The following is a 12,918-nucleotide window of genomic DNA, read 5'->3' on the forward strand; positions in this document are numbered from 1 at the left end:
GCGGAACTGGATGCATGGCAACAGTCTCATCTCGAAACAAACTACACAGAGCAGCCTTACCATTTCCACAACTGGCCAATTGTAGCCTTTCAAAAGTGATGCTTGCCGTGACCTTCACGTGAGCAGCGAATAGAATAGGTTTTCGAAAAGACGTCGGTACCGTGGAACAACTGAAAAGGACACAGCAAACAGCACCAAACGCAGAACAGTGCAGGAGCAAGTGGGAGGCGTTGTGAAATACCACCGGCAACATTGACATCAGCAGATGATGCAATCGACAACTTAGCCGAAAGAACAGAAATACAGCGAAATACACCCGACTACAGAAACCAGCAGCAAAAGTCAGCGAACACCTGAGAAAACAGCTAGCAACAACAATCGACCGCGGCTCTGGCAGTCGGACCCAGCAATGTTAGAACGCCTGAAACCGGACTAGGTACAGCAAGCACCACCAGCAGGCAGGAATCGACAGTGACCGGGCGCGTCTCTATTCAGATGTAGATCAGTCCCAGTGATGCCACTGTCCACAGCACATCCCGACAGCGCATCCCGCTGGATCACGACCCACTTTCCCAGTCTGCCGCCGGGTCCATCAAAACACGCTTTGTCGTCATCCCAAGCGGCGAGGTACCGGGCGTGGCGGTAGCGCCGGGACGCTAACAAGCGGCGCGTGCGGCGGGCCTCACAGCCGGAGGGGAGGGGTGTGGGTCGCTGGTGACTGTGACCTGCTGGGGCTGTGACTGATCTGTCGGTGACTGTAATCTGCTTTCCTAGCCCAGTGAATGGCTAGGTCAGCCATTCACTAGGTCAGGCTACAGGTCAGCGTTTGGTAGCTGAATGGCTCCCGGTAGGATTACACTAGCGAACATGAATTTGTGAGGATGTAGAGGAATAAAATGCATTAGAAAGGGCAGCTCAGTAAGGGATGAAAACAGGGAACAACAAAACCGACGAAGTGATCAGTATCGACATCCAACAAGCACATGCCATTGATGCAAATGTGAACAAAAACCCACGCCAAACTCTCCCGCACGCAAAGGTCACATTATATAAATGTCATAAAGGACTTGGCAAGCGCGCATTGAGCAAGAGGCGACCATTCGCGGAACCGGCGCACTTTTCGCTGCGCTGCCCGGAGAGTGGTGGCCTTGATCCGTTCGCCATGTGCGGCAGCGGTTTTTACGCCAAACAATGGCAATACCGCTGAAAACGAGCACGACCTTGACGACACTCTGCAGCTTATTATAGCGACCCGCCGGCATTGTCCGTGCAAGATTAAAACAGGTCAGCTCGGCGTCACTGCGAGGGTTTACCAGCACAGGATAAAAACAAAAGGAAATATAGACAAACACATGTCAGTCAAATATCAAATCGCACGCGTGCCTTTTGGGCATACAAAAACAGCTTACAGCACACAGCATCAATACTTGTTAGCATACATAGACACAGACTAAAAAAACACGTATCGCCTAACGCGTGGCCACAGTTCCAAACACATTCCCACCGAGATAGGGCGCACGCTACTCTTTCAACGAGCAACCGGGCAGCTCATTGCGTAAATCACGGCCCAATGCGAACCGTGATAGAACATAAGTGGCTAATTACACGGCACTCCGACATCACGCAACACGGCAGCTCACGCGCCGCACTTTCACACTCTCGTCCGACACCGTATCGCGAGCCGGTGTTTGGATTTACCGCAGCAGCGGTCGCTACCACAATCTCCAGCGGGTTCGGTACGCGGCCTTGCACGCAACGATGGCCTGAAAGGTGAGAGACTACTAACCAGGAACGAGAAAAACGAGTTAGCGGGAACAATACGGACGGCCTGGGATGAGACCGTTTTTAATGTCTCACGACGGACGTCACAGACTCATGCTGGTTTGCCTGAGAAAACGCCACCCTCCATCTGAAGAAAAGCAATAGATTATATTTTGCTGGCATTATTCCCTGCCGTAAGACTAGCTGCCAGCCACTGAGCACGACCTTGCTGAGTCAATAACCAGACAGCCCCAGCTAATGGCCGTCAGCGCACGGGGAGAGGGAAGCTTCCAGAGAGAAATGGGAGAGGGAGAGGGGGAAGAGACAAGCTACAGTGCGGAGTCGACACGCCGGCGCCAGTGGAGACAGCTGATAGAGTGGCGGAAGCGGGCGGACGACTCCCTCCCTTCTCTTCCAAGCGCCCTACGGCCCCAAACCACCCCGTCTGGACCATTCCTGAGCCATGTAACTGCCCAGCCGTGCCGTCGAAAATGGCAGGGAGGCGGCACGGACAGACCGTGCGGTACTGACGGACCGGCAGACCCACAGGTGACTCACGCTGACCAGAGACACGTCACCGATCGAACGGCAGGCGTTCGGTGCGTCAGAAGATCCGGCTTCGACGGACGGCAACCGGCCGGACGGGCGGCTGACGGGCGGCTGTCAGCAGAGGACCGGATGACGGCCGGCCTGTCAGTCGACCGTCACCGACAGCCGGTCAGACCGACACGGTAAATACAGTTGACCTGCCGGGCTGGCCATCACCCACCCACAGCCAGCCGTCAGTCGGATAGTTGGACACTCAGCTCTGATTGCTTGGGTAGAGAGGCACCCAAAAAACCAATCGGCCGAGCATAGCCAGAGTTGAATAACAGCCAGTTCCGACCACCTGCCCTTCCAGCTGGTAGCTTGGTGTTGTCCACAGCTATCACTACCTGCATATAGGGAGTCCGCTGTCCCTGCCAGCGTCCTCAGGAATCATTCACCCCGGTCGCTTACAGTGCCTTCCCCGAATTTTCAAGGTCCCTGGTGCCACCAGGCACCCCGCCTCGTCTCATCGCTGATTGACAACCGGTAGGTAGGGGCGGGACGCATCATAAAAAGCTGCCAATCAACTCCCAAACAGTTGGAGGCACACGGCTAAAAACAACAAACGGAGGACAATGTAACGCGGGAAGATCACAAAGAACCAAGGCACTTTGCCTTTTGCAAAGTGCCGCCTTTCCACTCAATGGAAATGCGAGAAAAGACATTCACAATGCCTCTCATTCGGTTATGTTCTGCCTGCTGTCAGAGCAGGGAGCGCCGCGACCCGGCTCGACCCAATTGACGGCGCATATCTGAAGATTGACAAAGACTGGCAGTCGAGACAGACGGTGCATCGCAGAAGCACAGGGGTGAGCTGTGAGGGTGCCGCGACAGGCAATCATTTTTGGCAAGTTCTCAGACCGATTACGGAGGGAAAAGGATAACAAAGTCACTGAAACTGAGAAGTGATGGTCACCGGAAGTGAGTGGTAAGATAGAACGACACGATTTCTTTCCAATGGAGACACGGTCACAACTAACACCAAACAACACAGACCTTTTCAGCAGAATCCCGCTAAGAACAGCACAGGCAGTCACTTGTGACTGTGTTGGGATAGGTCGTAACAAACGCAGCAGCCTAGCACGCAGCCCAGATCTCCAGCGCACGCTGCGTCAGCTCCCTGGCGAGTGACCGCGCATACAGAAAGGAGCGCCCACTGCGCGAGGGGACACTGACTGAATTGGACCCTGCGGAGAGTCCTGGTCACGAGGGAAGAATGCGTGCAGAGAAACAATGTCGAACTGACTGCATCTGCGCGCTGAACTGACGCCACCAGTACCCAGTTGTTAGCGGCCGTGACCAGTTAGTTTTGGAAGGCGGTGGCTAGCAGTTCGTATATGCACAATGGTCAAGCACCTGCACGACCCAACGGCGGAAGCCGGGGATGCGAAGGTGTGAGATTGGTCCGAGTTTGGCGAATTGTGTGAGCTTCAGCTCGATTTATGCGTGTTACCGATTCTGTATCGTGAGTAAGATGTTGCTGCCTGGAAAAGGTATCGTAAGAGCACATCGGTTCAGCCTCGAGACGCCCTACTGTAAGGTTGATTATCGTTCGTTATCAGTCTGTGAATGAGCGGTACCAACCTCCTACATGCATTGGTTTGACTTGGCGTCGCTAACCGGCGCGTTTCGTGTGCTTACGGACCTGCGAGGGCGAGAAAGGGCCGGAGACGTCTGGTGACTGGCAGCAGGCGCCGTTCGATGCCGGTGTTCGAGGCGCCGCGCTGGTCAGGCTGAAGGAGCGCGTGTAGGGCACGCGACGGCTGGCCGAGGAACGACCTCCGCCGCTGCCGGCCGACCCGGGCTGCCGGGACGCACACGGATACGCGAGGTGGACGGACGCCAATCAGCCATACACACAGACAGACACACGGGCACGCGAGGTGCAAGACCGCCCATCAGCCACACAAAGACAAACACACGGACACACAGACGGACACATGTGTCGGAGGGACGCCCATCAGCCACATAGAGAGCAACAGACACACAGGCAAACACACAGGGAGGGATGGACACCACGCGGACACACGCGGTGGACGGACGCCCATCAGCCATACACAGAGCGATAGACATACGGACATCCACACAGGACGACAGACACACGGACGGACAGGACAGACGCTCATCAGCCATACACATACACGGCCAACAACAGACACACAGACACGTAGCGACAAACACACAGACGGACACACAGACACACGCCGTGGACAGACGCCCATCAGCCATAGACAGACGCACACACACGGGCACACGGACACACGAGGTGGACGGACACCCATCAGCTACAAACACACACACCCAGCGGCAAACACACAGACGCAGCAGTGGACAGGCGCCCGTCAGACATTAGCCACACAGAGACACAGAAACAGACACAGATTGCCACAGATCGAGCGACTGATACAGATTGCGGCGGCAGCGGCGACGACGGGGTGGAAGTTTTTTTTTTTATTCAGGCCTCCCTCCAACGGGCACTGTATCCCATTTACAGGAGGGCTCCTCCTCCTCCTGGCCCTTGTTCCCCCACCCCCAGGCTACGGCTGAAGTGGGAGCCTACCCCACACCTGGTGACACAGCCGGGGACGACGCCCGCGGAACGGGCGGAACCGGGAATCGAACCCGAACCCGGCACCGCCCGCACCGCGGGTCGACGCCTTAACCGACTGCGCCACCAGGGCCGCTTTGGTATGACAATTATGACAATTAAATTAAATGAAATTAAATTAAATGTATGACAATTAAATGAAAACGAAGCTGCTGATCTGGATGACTATGAAGCAAGTAAAAAATAACCATTTCGTAATTATGGGTTATACATTTTTAACAAAACTTGAATGACCCACTTTTTGAATGATACTTATAAATAACTGAGTCCGCAGGCAAAAACAAACAAACAAACAAACAAACAAACAAACAAACAAACAAACAAAACATGATTAGCCTATTAATATTGAGCCTAAGCATTGAGAACATTAATCACGGGACATGCCGACCCGAGTACCGATTAGGCCGACACTCAACCCAAATTGCTGGCAATCACAAAGGTATCCAATAGCCCTCGAAAGCATTGACTCGATAGAGCGCATTATTCTTCCAAGATATGCGCCCAACTTCACAACAAGTAGCGCCCGATAATTCCAAGAATAATCTGGCTCAGACCTCATAAAATGTGGCTTAGTTAGAGAGCCCCTACTCCACCTATCGACCGTGCATTGAGCAGAACCACTCGGACCCTGCGGGTAAATCTGGGCTGATCCCAATAACCTGCGTTACCACCATCGCCACCATTGTCTCTGACGAACGCAAGCGGCTGTCGGACAGGACAGCATGATACACCAGACAGGACAACTCAACACTCCAGACAGGACAACATGACACGCCAGACAGGACAGCACTGCATACCAGACACAGGACAGCATTGCATACCAGCCAAGACAGGGACAGGTGGAGTGACAACAGCCAAGACTCTTCCCGGGGATAGGGTGTCAGACAACCGCACAGACACACAAAGAAACTAAAGCAAATAATATAAGAACATGACAAAAATGAAACCAAAACGTAAAATGTAAAAGTTTACCGAGAATGTAATGTAAGAAAAGCTAAAAATGAGACTAGTCAAAACTCGGACTTGTGCAAAAAGGCCAATAAACTGAAGAACAAAATAAAGTGCTTAGAACCGTATAAAACATTACACTCCCAAAGCGAAAAAAATGAATCGAATGCACACACTACTCAGGCAGCACAGGTGCTAGAGTACATATCCGTAGTTGCGGCGCCCGCCACGGGCGGCGCTGGCCCGGCGAGCGGCGGTGACCCGACCGCTCGCCGGGTCAGTCTGGGCGCGTGCTTGAGAGCAGATCCACACAAACGCACACCGCAGCCACTCAAAAGGCCGACCCCACTAACACACCGCAACTAAGAAACAAAGGGACCCCTGTACAACGGTGTATACGGGGCAAACATGCTGTCTACGAGGGAAGCACTATGTGACTAGGGAAGCCGGTGTCCAATATCCAAACACTTCTACAGTCACTCAACGCATGCGTTCCCGAGAGTCCGGCTGGCCATAGTCAGATCAATGGTGACATGCAACTAACAGACCATGTTGTTCCCCGCATGCCTAGTTGGAAAACGATTCAATGGTATGGATACATGCAGCGCTACTGTTACAACGATACAGGAAAAGACGGCCGAAGGGGAGATGCATCAATAGCTGGTGTCAGTGTTCAATTTTTGCAGATACATCTCCAAGACGGGTTACTGTAGCGCCGCGGCCATACCTATTGGTGTGATGGGCAAGGGATGGGATGTCAGGTAGGGAACGGTACATGGCAAGAAGGAAAGAAGGCATTGTCGTAAAAGAGTTCGAAAAAGGAAATCCTAAGTGTGCATAAGGAATTCTGATTAGCTGTTGTGATTAGCGTGCATTGCCCATGTTTCAGGCGGCACCATGTTATGTACTGAGGGTGTATATTATTGTTTGTGTCGTGGCACCATCCATCAGGGCGGAGTGCGATGCGGAGGCTGCGCCGTTGGTTTCATGTCGGCCTTTGACCGTCAACAGAGCGACCCAGGGCGAAACGCCGACCGTCCTCATTGCCCTATGATTCGGTTATTTTTGTGAGAAGTGTGCACACTGAGTGGCTCCGCGCAGCTCAGAAAGCTTTCAGCTCTTTAGGCTCCAGCAGCCCCGACACAGCTCAGAAAGCTCTCAGCTCTCTCGGCTGCACCAGTCTGCCGTCTGCTATGTCCCCGATCGGGGTCTAACGGCGATCCGTCCGATCACTACCCCACCAAGGCCACCGCCCGCCACCTCCCGGCGCGCTACCGTCTGTACACCGCGCGCTACCGTCACCAAAAGCACCCGCTCACCGGCCGCCGCGGCACCGTGCGACCTACAGCAGCGAGCGGCCCACGTCTACAGGATTGAGGAGCGATACCATCCGGTCAGCGGCTGCAGCGGACCGCCAACCGAGCCGCTACACACCAAACCGACACAGCGGGTAAGCCAGGCCCGCGGCGGAGGGATGAGAGCCGAGCGGACCGACCAACACCATCTCTGCACACCGATGGATAGCTAAACTACAGCGGCAGCGATACATCCTACACATCTACTGGAACACAGCGACGGCCATCGACTAGATCATGGCCTCATGCACACCCATGGAAAGAATCAACACAGCTGGCCTGACAACGGTCAGGATACAGGCCTCAACAACAGCAAACCGTGATCGCAAACTCAAAAACCCCACACGCACGGGCCGACTAAGAATTATGAAACTTGATATCATCTACTCAACGGGTTGGAACGAGCTATCTGATAACAACACGAAACAAATTTTAATTTGATACGCCTCTTCTTTGTGATCGGAAATCCCAACGACAAGATCAAATGCATTTATAATTAACTTTCAAACTTCTACGTTATTCCTAAAAAAATCAGACACCAAAGCATCCCCACACCTCTCCAGCCCTGTCCGCAGCCCGCGGTCGGAGCGGAGATCATACCTCATGGTCGAATCTGTCCCAGTCGCCGGCCGCCGTCGCAGAGGCCACATCACACGTGCTTCCTCCATAGGGCGGCGGCGGTGTGCCGGGTGGGGTGAACAGCGGACTATCGGCGTCCCCGGCCACGTGGTGTGATGACCGGGCGTGCCGACCCGAGCCCAGGTCACCCATAGACTCGGCCGCGCTCAGCCGCCGCGGACCTGTGAGGCAGAGAGGGAGGGACACAGTCAGATACGGACGAGGTTGTACAGGGTTGGGCAGATAAATTGGGACAAATTTCAACTTCCTCTAAAACGACTATTTTTTTGAGTGATAAAGATAATTTTTAAACATAAATATAGGCTAATGAATATTTTTCCATGTTATGCAGGTTGCGTTGTAATTGTGAGTCGGCTGGTCACAGAACGTGGGCTTAGGCAAGCCACTATCAACTTAGTCCGCGCGCACATGCATGCCAATATTCTAATTATGCTCCATCAAATGGCTGAAAGTAGTGTGTATCGAACAGACGTAAACGTTGGAGGAAGAGATGCTATTGACTCATCCTTACATACCTATTGCATTGACACCGGCCGCTCCCCCGGTTTTCCAGGGGGGCTAAAGGGTAAAATTCAGTTAAATCAGAGGATCCTCGCGAAAACAGTGGCGCGAGCTTACAACGAAGGTAGCCGCGCCTTGAGAAAGCGATATACCAGCACCTCAAACATGTACTCTTATGCACTGATGCATATCAACCTGTTAACATAGATGTTGAAGCAGCTGTGACGTTAAAAAGATTGTTTCCTACATTTTGCTCGTGATGTTTTGTATAAACGACTGTTTTGTATGTAAATGTGACCAGTGATTTTGTACTGAGTTGCATGAATACATGTTTGAAAAAAAAACATTGTTTCCTCTTGAAGGGCTTGGAGAAGCGAGCAAGCACGTGCAGGTCATTACTCATTTCTGACGATGGTATCCCCATAACCGAACATATGAACAACCGCAAACACCATGTAACATCGCAACCAGCCCAGAAGACGTGATCTTAGTTCCAAAAAACATGCAGCAGACATCGGTGATGGCATTCCACTCGGTGACTTCTGACGGTCACGTGGGGCCCCCTTATTTTACGGAATCGGGAGGGGGTTCGCCATTACAGGGTACCTAACCATTATTCCGGCAGTTCGAACCAACAAGATGGAAGAAGGCAACATCCTGCATGGGGTGATGCTCTTCGAGGAGTCAGCTCCCCGGCATGCAGTAAATTAAATACAAAATCTCCTGAAACCGAGGATCCCGCAAACTGTACTCAAGGGAAAATGCCCCCTTCCTCATTAAACCTCAGCCCACACAAGTTCTGGTTGCTGGGGCGTTTTTGCGGGTGAGTCTAACGAACGTCCCCATGTGACTGTGGCGAGCCTCAGCAGTGCCAGTCGGCTACAATCACGAGCCATTTCAGACGGGAGATCTCGCCGCGCGTGCAGTCAGTCCAGGCACCGACAAGGACTGATGCAGGTGGACCACGGTGACCATATTTGGTGATACAGGTGTAAAATTGGTGTGACAATATGTGATCCAAATTTGAAATGACTATGTTTACAAATTTCTAAGCTACGGCGTTTTAAATGCAAATACGTATTTTGTCCCAATTTATCTGCCCAACCCTGTAGAGGACACAAACATTGCACAATGCTCACTGCCCACACACTCGTCACTCAGGGATGAAGGGTTGGGTATGCGCTAAGGCGATGCGGGTCAACCGGTGGGATACGAATACGACTTGCCGGTTGCATACAAAACGCAAAAGGTCTGGAGAATGAAGAATACCAACAAGACTTGAAGAGCTAGAAATAACTGCCCGCGACAGTCGGGAACTGCGACAGTGTGTCTAACGCATCGGCCTGACATCGAACGGGTCATCCTGACATCACGCCAATCTGTCCGACATCATTCAGTCGCCAGGTTTGTTTCCATTGCGAAGTGATCATGCCCTGATCGATGGAAGTTGTCACGGGGAGTGGCCCAGTTCCCGCTGTCCAATGTATACGGTACACTGTGTACAGGACAGTCCACACACAGCCGACCCATGCCTGTGCCCCGTTCAGGCATCACAAGGACCGACCCCGACCAGCGGCACCCCAACCCATCTGCCGGTCGAATACTGATGTAACCGGGGGACAGCTGCCCAAACATCACTGTCGCGTGTCTGTCGGTGACGGCAGCTGCAGCGAAAACACGAAAACAGGGAGCACCAGCCGTCGACGACACGGGAAGGGAAGGGTTGAGACGGGCCGGAACAGGACAGGACGGGACTAACAGGACGAGACGGGGCGGAGAGCTACCGTCCTCTGACGGCTTAGTTGGTAAACGAGGAGCTCGTCTGGTTGCTCGAGAGATCGTATAACGGTCAATAAATAACATGGAAACACTGGATCACTTGATCTCTTCACAGAACATATGGTTTCCTCTCCGTACACGAGAACAGTGAATTTCCCCTTCATAAAGGAACAGCATATTTGGTATGAACTCTCGCGAACTATTTCATGTCGCTGAGTAGTGAATAGTTGAGTAGGCAGTCACTGGTCTAGTGTGGGGACATAGGAACGCGATTGGGTTACGGATAAGACAAGCCATGATACCACCAGCATAACGGGGATGAATCAGGGGACTCTTAGGCCACTCAATCACTAGCCAAACAAGGCCAGCGCAATCATCGAACTGATACGATGTGTGCGGTATGACAGTATATGGAGTGCCAGGAGCGATAGATTCGCGTCGGGTCGCACACTTCACGGTACGTTCCGGTTTCGCAGCTAACTGACTAACAGCGGTATGAGATGGCGTTCAGACAGCGATAGCTGAACGGATTATGATAAGGGCAACATACTGCGCGGTGCATTTTTACGTCAGCCAACGTCCAAGACCGACCTCACGATTTACAGCAAAAAGTCAAGGTGAAGAGTAACAAGTTTACCAAGTTAATTAGGACTAACCCATTCGAGATTGGACAATGGTTTTTGTATTTCCAGCTTCATGTCGACAAAGGAGCGATCGGCACAAAACACGACATCCGTTTGCGTGGGAAACACCGCCCACCGGGTGGGTGCCTGATTCCATCGTCGTTTATATCACAATGGCCAAAAGCTGAGAGAATAGAGTCGCTCCAGACTAACACGGAAGTATTATCCTTTGGTTTTGGTCCAGATATAGTTAAACTAATCTCTAGCCTATACGGAAATGTAAATAACGACAATTTTCCGCGCGCAGTGGTGCAGATAAACGGACATCTCTCAAAGGCGTACGTTTTACAGAAAGGCTTGAGACAGGGTTGCCCGTTAAGTTGTTATTTGTTTTTGTTGTGCCTCGAACCACTTCTGACAGAAAAAAGAGCGGCACAAAACATTGTAGGATTGCGGGTCGGCAATTCCAATATTAAGGTCACGGCATATGCGGACGACTTCACTGTGGTATTGGATGGCTCCGAGACCTCATTGGAGAATTGCGTGACGTTGTTCGAAGACTTTAAGCTAATTTCAGGCCTCCAGCTGAATAGGCAAAAGACTTAACCTTTTTGGATCGGGAAGGATGCCGACATAAAGGGACCAATCTGCAGCCACCTCGATCTTTTTTGGGAAGCGACACCTTTGGAAGTGTTAGGCATAAAAATACCGAACGACCCGAACATAGATATAGGGAATCTTAATTATGAAAAGAAAATCAACCACTTAAAAACTAGACTAGAGCTATGGTCCAACACGGAAGTATTCTGGACTGCTAAATACAATCAGACATATCCACGATTACGTAAAACGTGAAAAGCCATGGCTCGTGAGTCGTGGTCGAGCTAACCAGATCATGGCAACAATTCCTTTTTAATCTCACCGACTTGCAAAACAATTCCAATGAAAAACACTTGACGTAGATCTGAACTTTTCTGATAATTCCGTCTTTGCCAAACCCGTGGGCTTTGCTTTGCCATCTTTGCCTAAACCGTCCGTCTTTGTCAGACCGTCCGTTTCGCTATTCCGTTACGACCCTGTCCGACCTTGCGGCGACCCTCCTAACAGCGCCCGTGGGCGGCGGCGCTGCCCGCGCGGCTCTGAGTCGGTTATCAGCGCCGGGGCTGGCCAGTGAGAGCCGTGTGAAGATAGTCGCCGGTGCAATGGCGACGCTGGCCGTGATGCCGGTTTGATAGCGGTGCCGGCTGACTGGGTTCCTCCGGAGAGGTGCCGCCTCCCCCTGCGCCTCTGCCTGCTCCATGGACCGGGCCGATGGCCTCTGATGGCCCGCACTCACCGGCGGCCTCACCACTTACCGAGATGGCCGCGCTCACGAACGGCAGCTCGTGTCATTAGCGCCCACCTTGTGGCTGGTAAAATTAAACATTCAGGCGGACATGAATGCATAATGGGATAAAACTGGTCAAACGGCCCGCTGTGGTTTAGATTGAATGCAAACAATTGAAGATATTTAAATGAGATACAATACAATCGTAACCTTCAGGAATACGTTAATTATATTCACCCAACAATGGGGAATACGTCGGAAGCGAAGAATCCGTTCACAAAGGCCCACGTAGGCAGCTGAATAAGAAACGGTTGTGTCGTCGCCTGTGACGAGGAAAACCAGTAACGGATGAGGGCGCCAGCTGATAGTCGCCGATTTTTGTCCCGTGCGCAGGGTGTAGGCGCCATGGTGACGGAACCACCGACAACTCAGCGGAGGAGTGCCGCGCACAGACCGGTGGGTGTAGACTGTAGTAGAGGCGATCCAACCACCACCCAACAACACCGCTTTTCGGTGCATGGACCAAAGCTCAAGATGGAAGAACGGCACCGTTCGTAGCTGCAGACTGCATACGAAAGCTAACCGCTCAGTGATGGGAGTGATAGCCTTCACTGGGCCGCACTGCCGCCTGGTAACGCACTGATGGCGGAAAAGGTATCATCAAAGCGACCGCCGCGCATAATGGGCAGGTGCTGTTACCCCGAATCGCGCTGCGGTGAGAACTGACAGTTCACTGGGGCCTCTAAGGGCGCTGGGCTGCTGTTGAACCCTGGGTTGAATTGAGCCCCG

At 52.4% G+C, this 12,918-nt stretch overlaps 1 protein-coding gene across 19 annotated transcripts in view; it reads right to left on the reverse strand.

The window, feature by feature from the left end:
* LOC122385013 (rho guanine nucleotide exchange factor 11-like) overlaps positions 1-12,918 on the reverse strand; it is a 146,743-nt gene that overhangs the window by 90,484 nt on the left and 43,341 nt on the right. For 12 of the 19 annotated variants that reach the window (XM_043372936.1, XM_043372940.1, XM_043372929.1 and 9 more), the window contains 2 exons: positions 7,861-8,060; positions 3,995-4,153 (listed from right to left, as the gene is read on the reverse strand). In XM_043372936.1, coding sequence (XP_043228871.1) covers positions 3,995-4,153; positions 7,861-8,060 — 359 coding nt within the window. The remainder of the gene's footprint in view (positions 1-3,994; positions 4,154-7,860; positions 8,061-12,918) is intronic. The other 7 variants (XM_043372943.1, XM_043372934.1, XM_043372933.1 and 4 more) reach the window with 1 other exon arrangement.

Source organism: Amphibalanus amphitrite, unplaced genomic scaffold (genome assembly GCF_019059575.1).
Source record: "Amphibalanus amphitrite isolate SeventyFive unplaced genomic scaffold, NRLGWU_Aamphi_draft 000205F_arrow, whole genome shotgun sequence".
Classification (NCBI taxonomy): domain Eukaryota; kingdom Metazoa; phylum Arthropoda; class Thecostraca; order Balanomorpha; family Balanidae; genus Amphibalanus; species Amphibalanus amphitrite.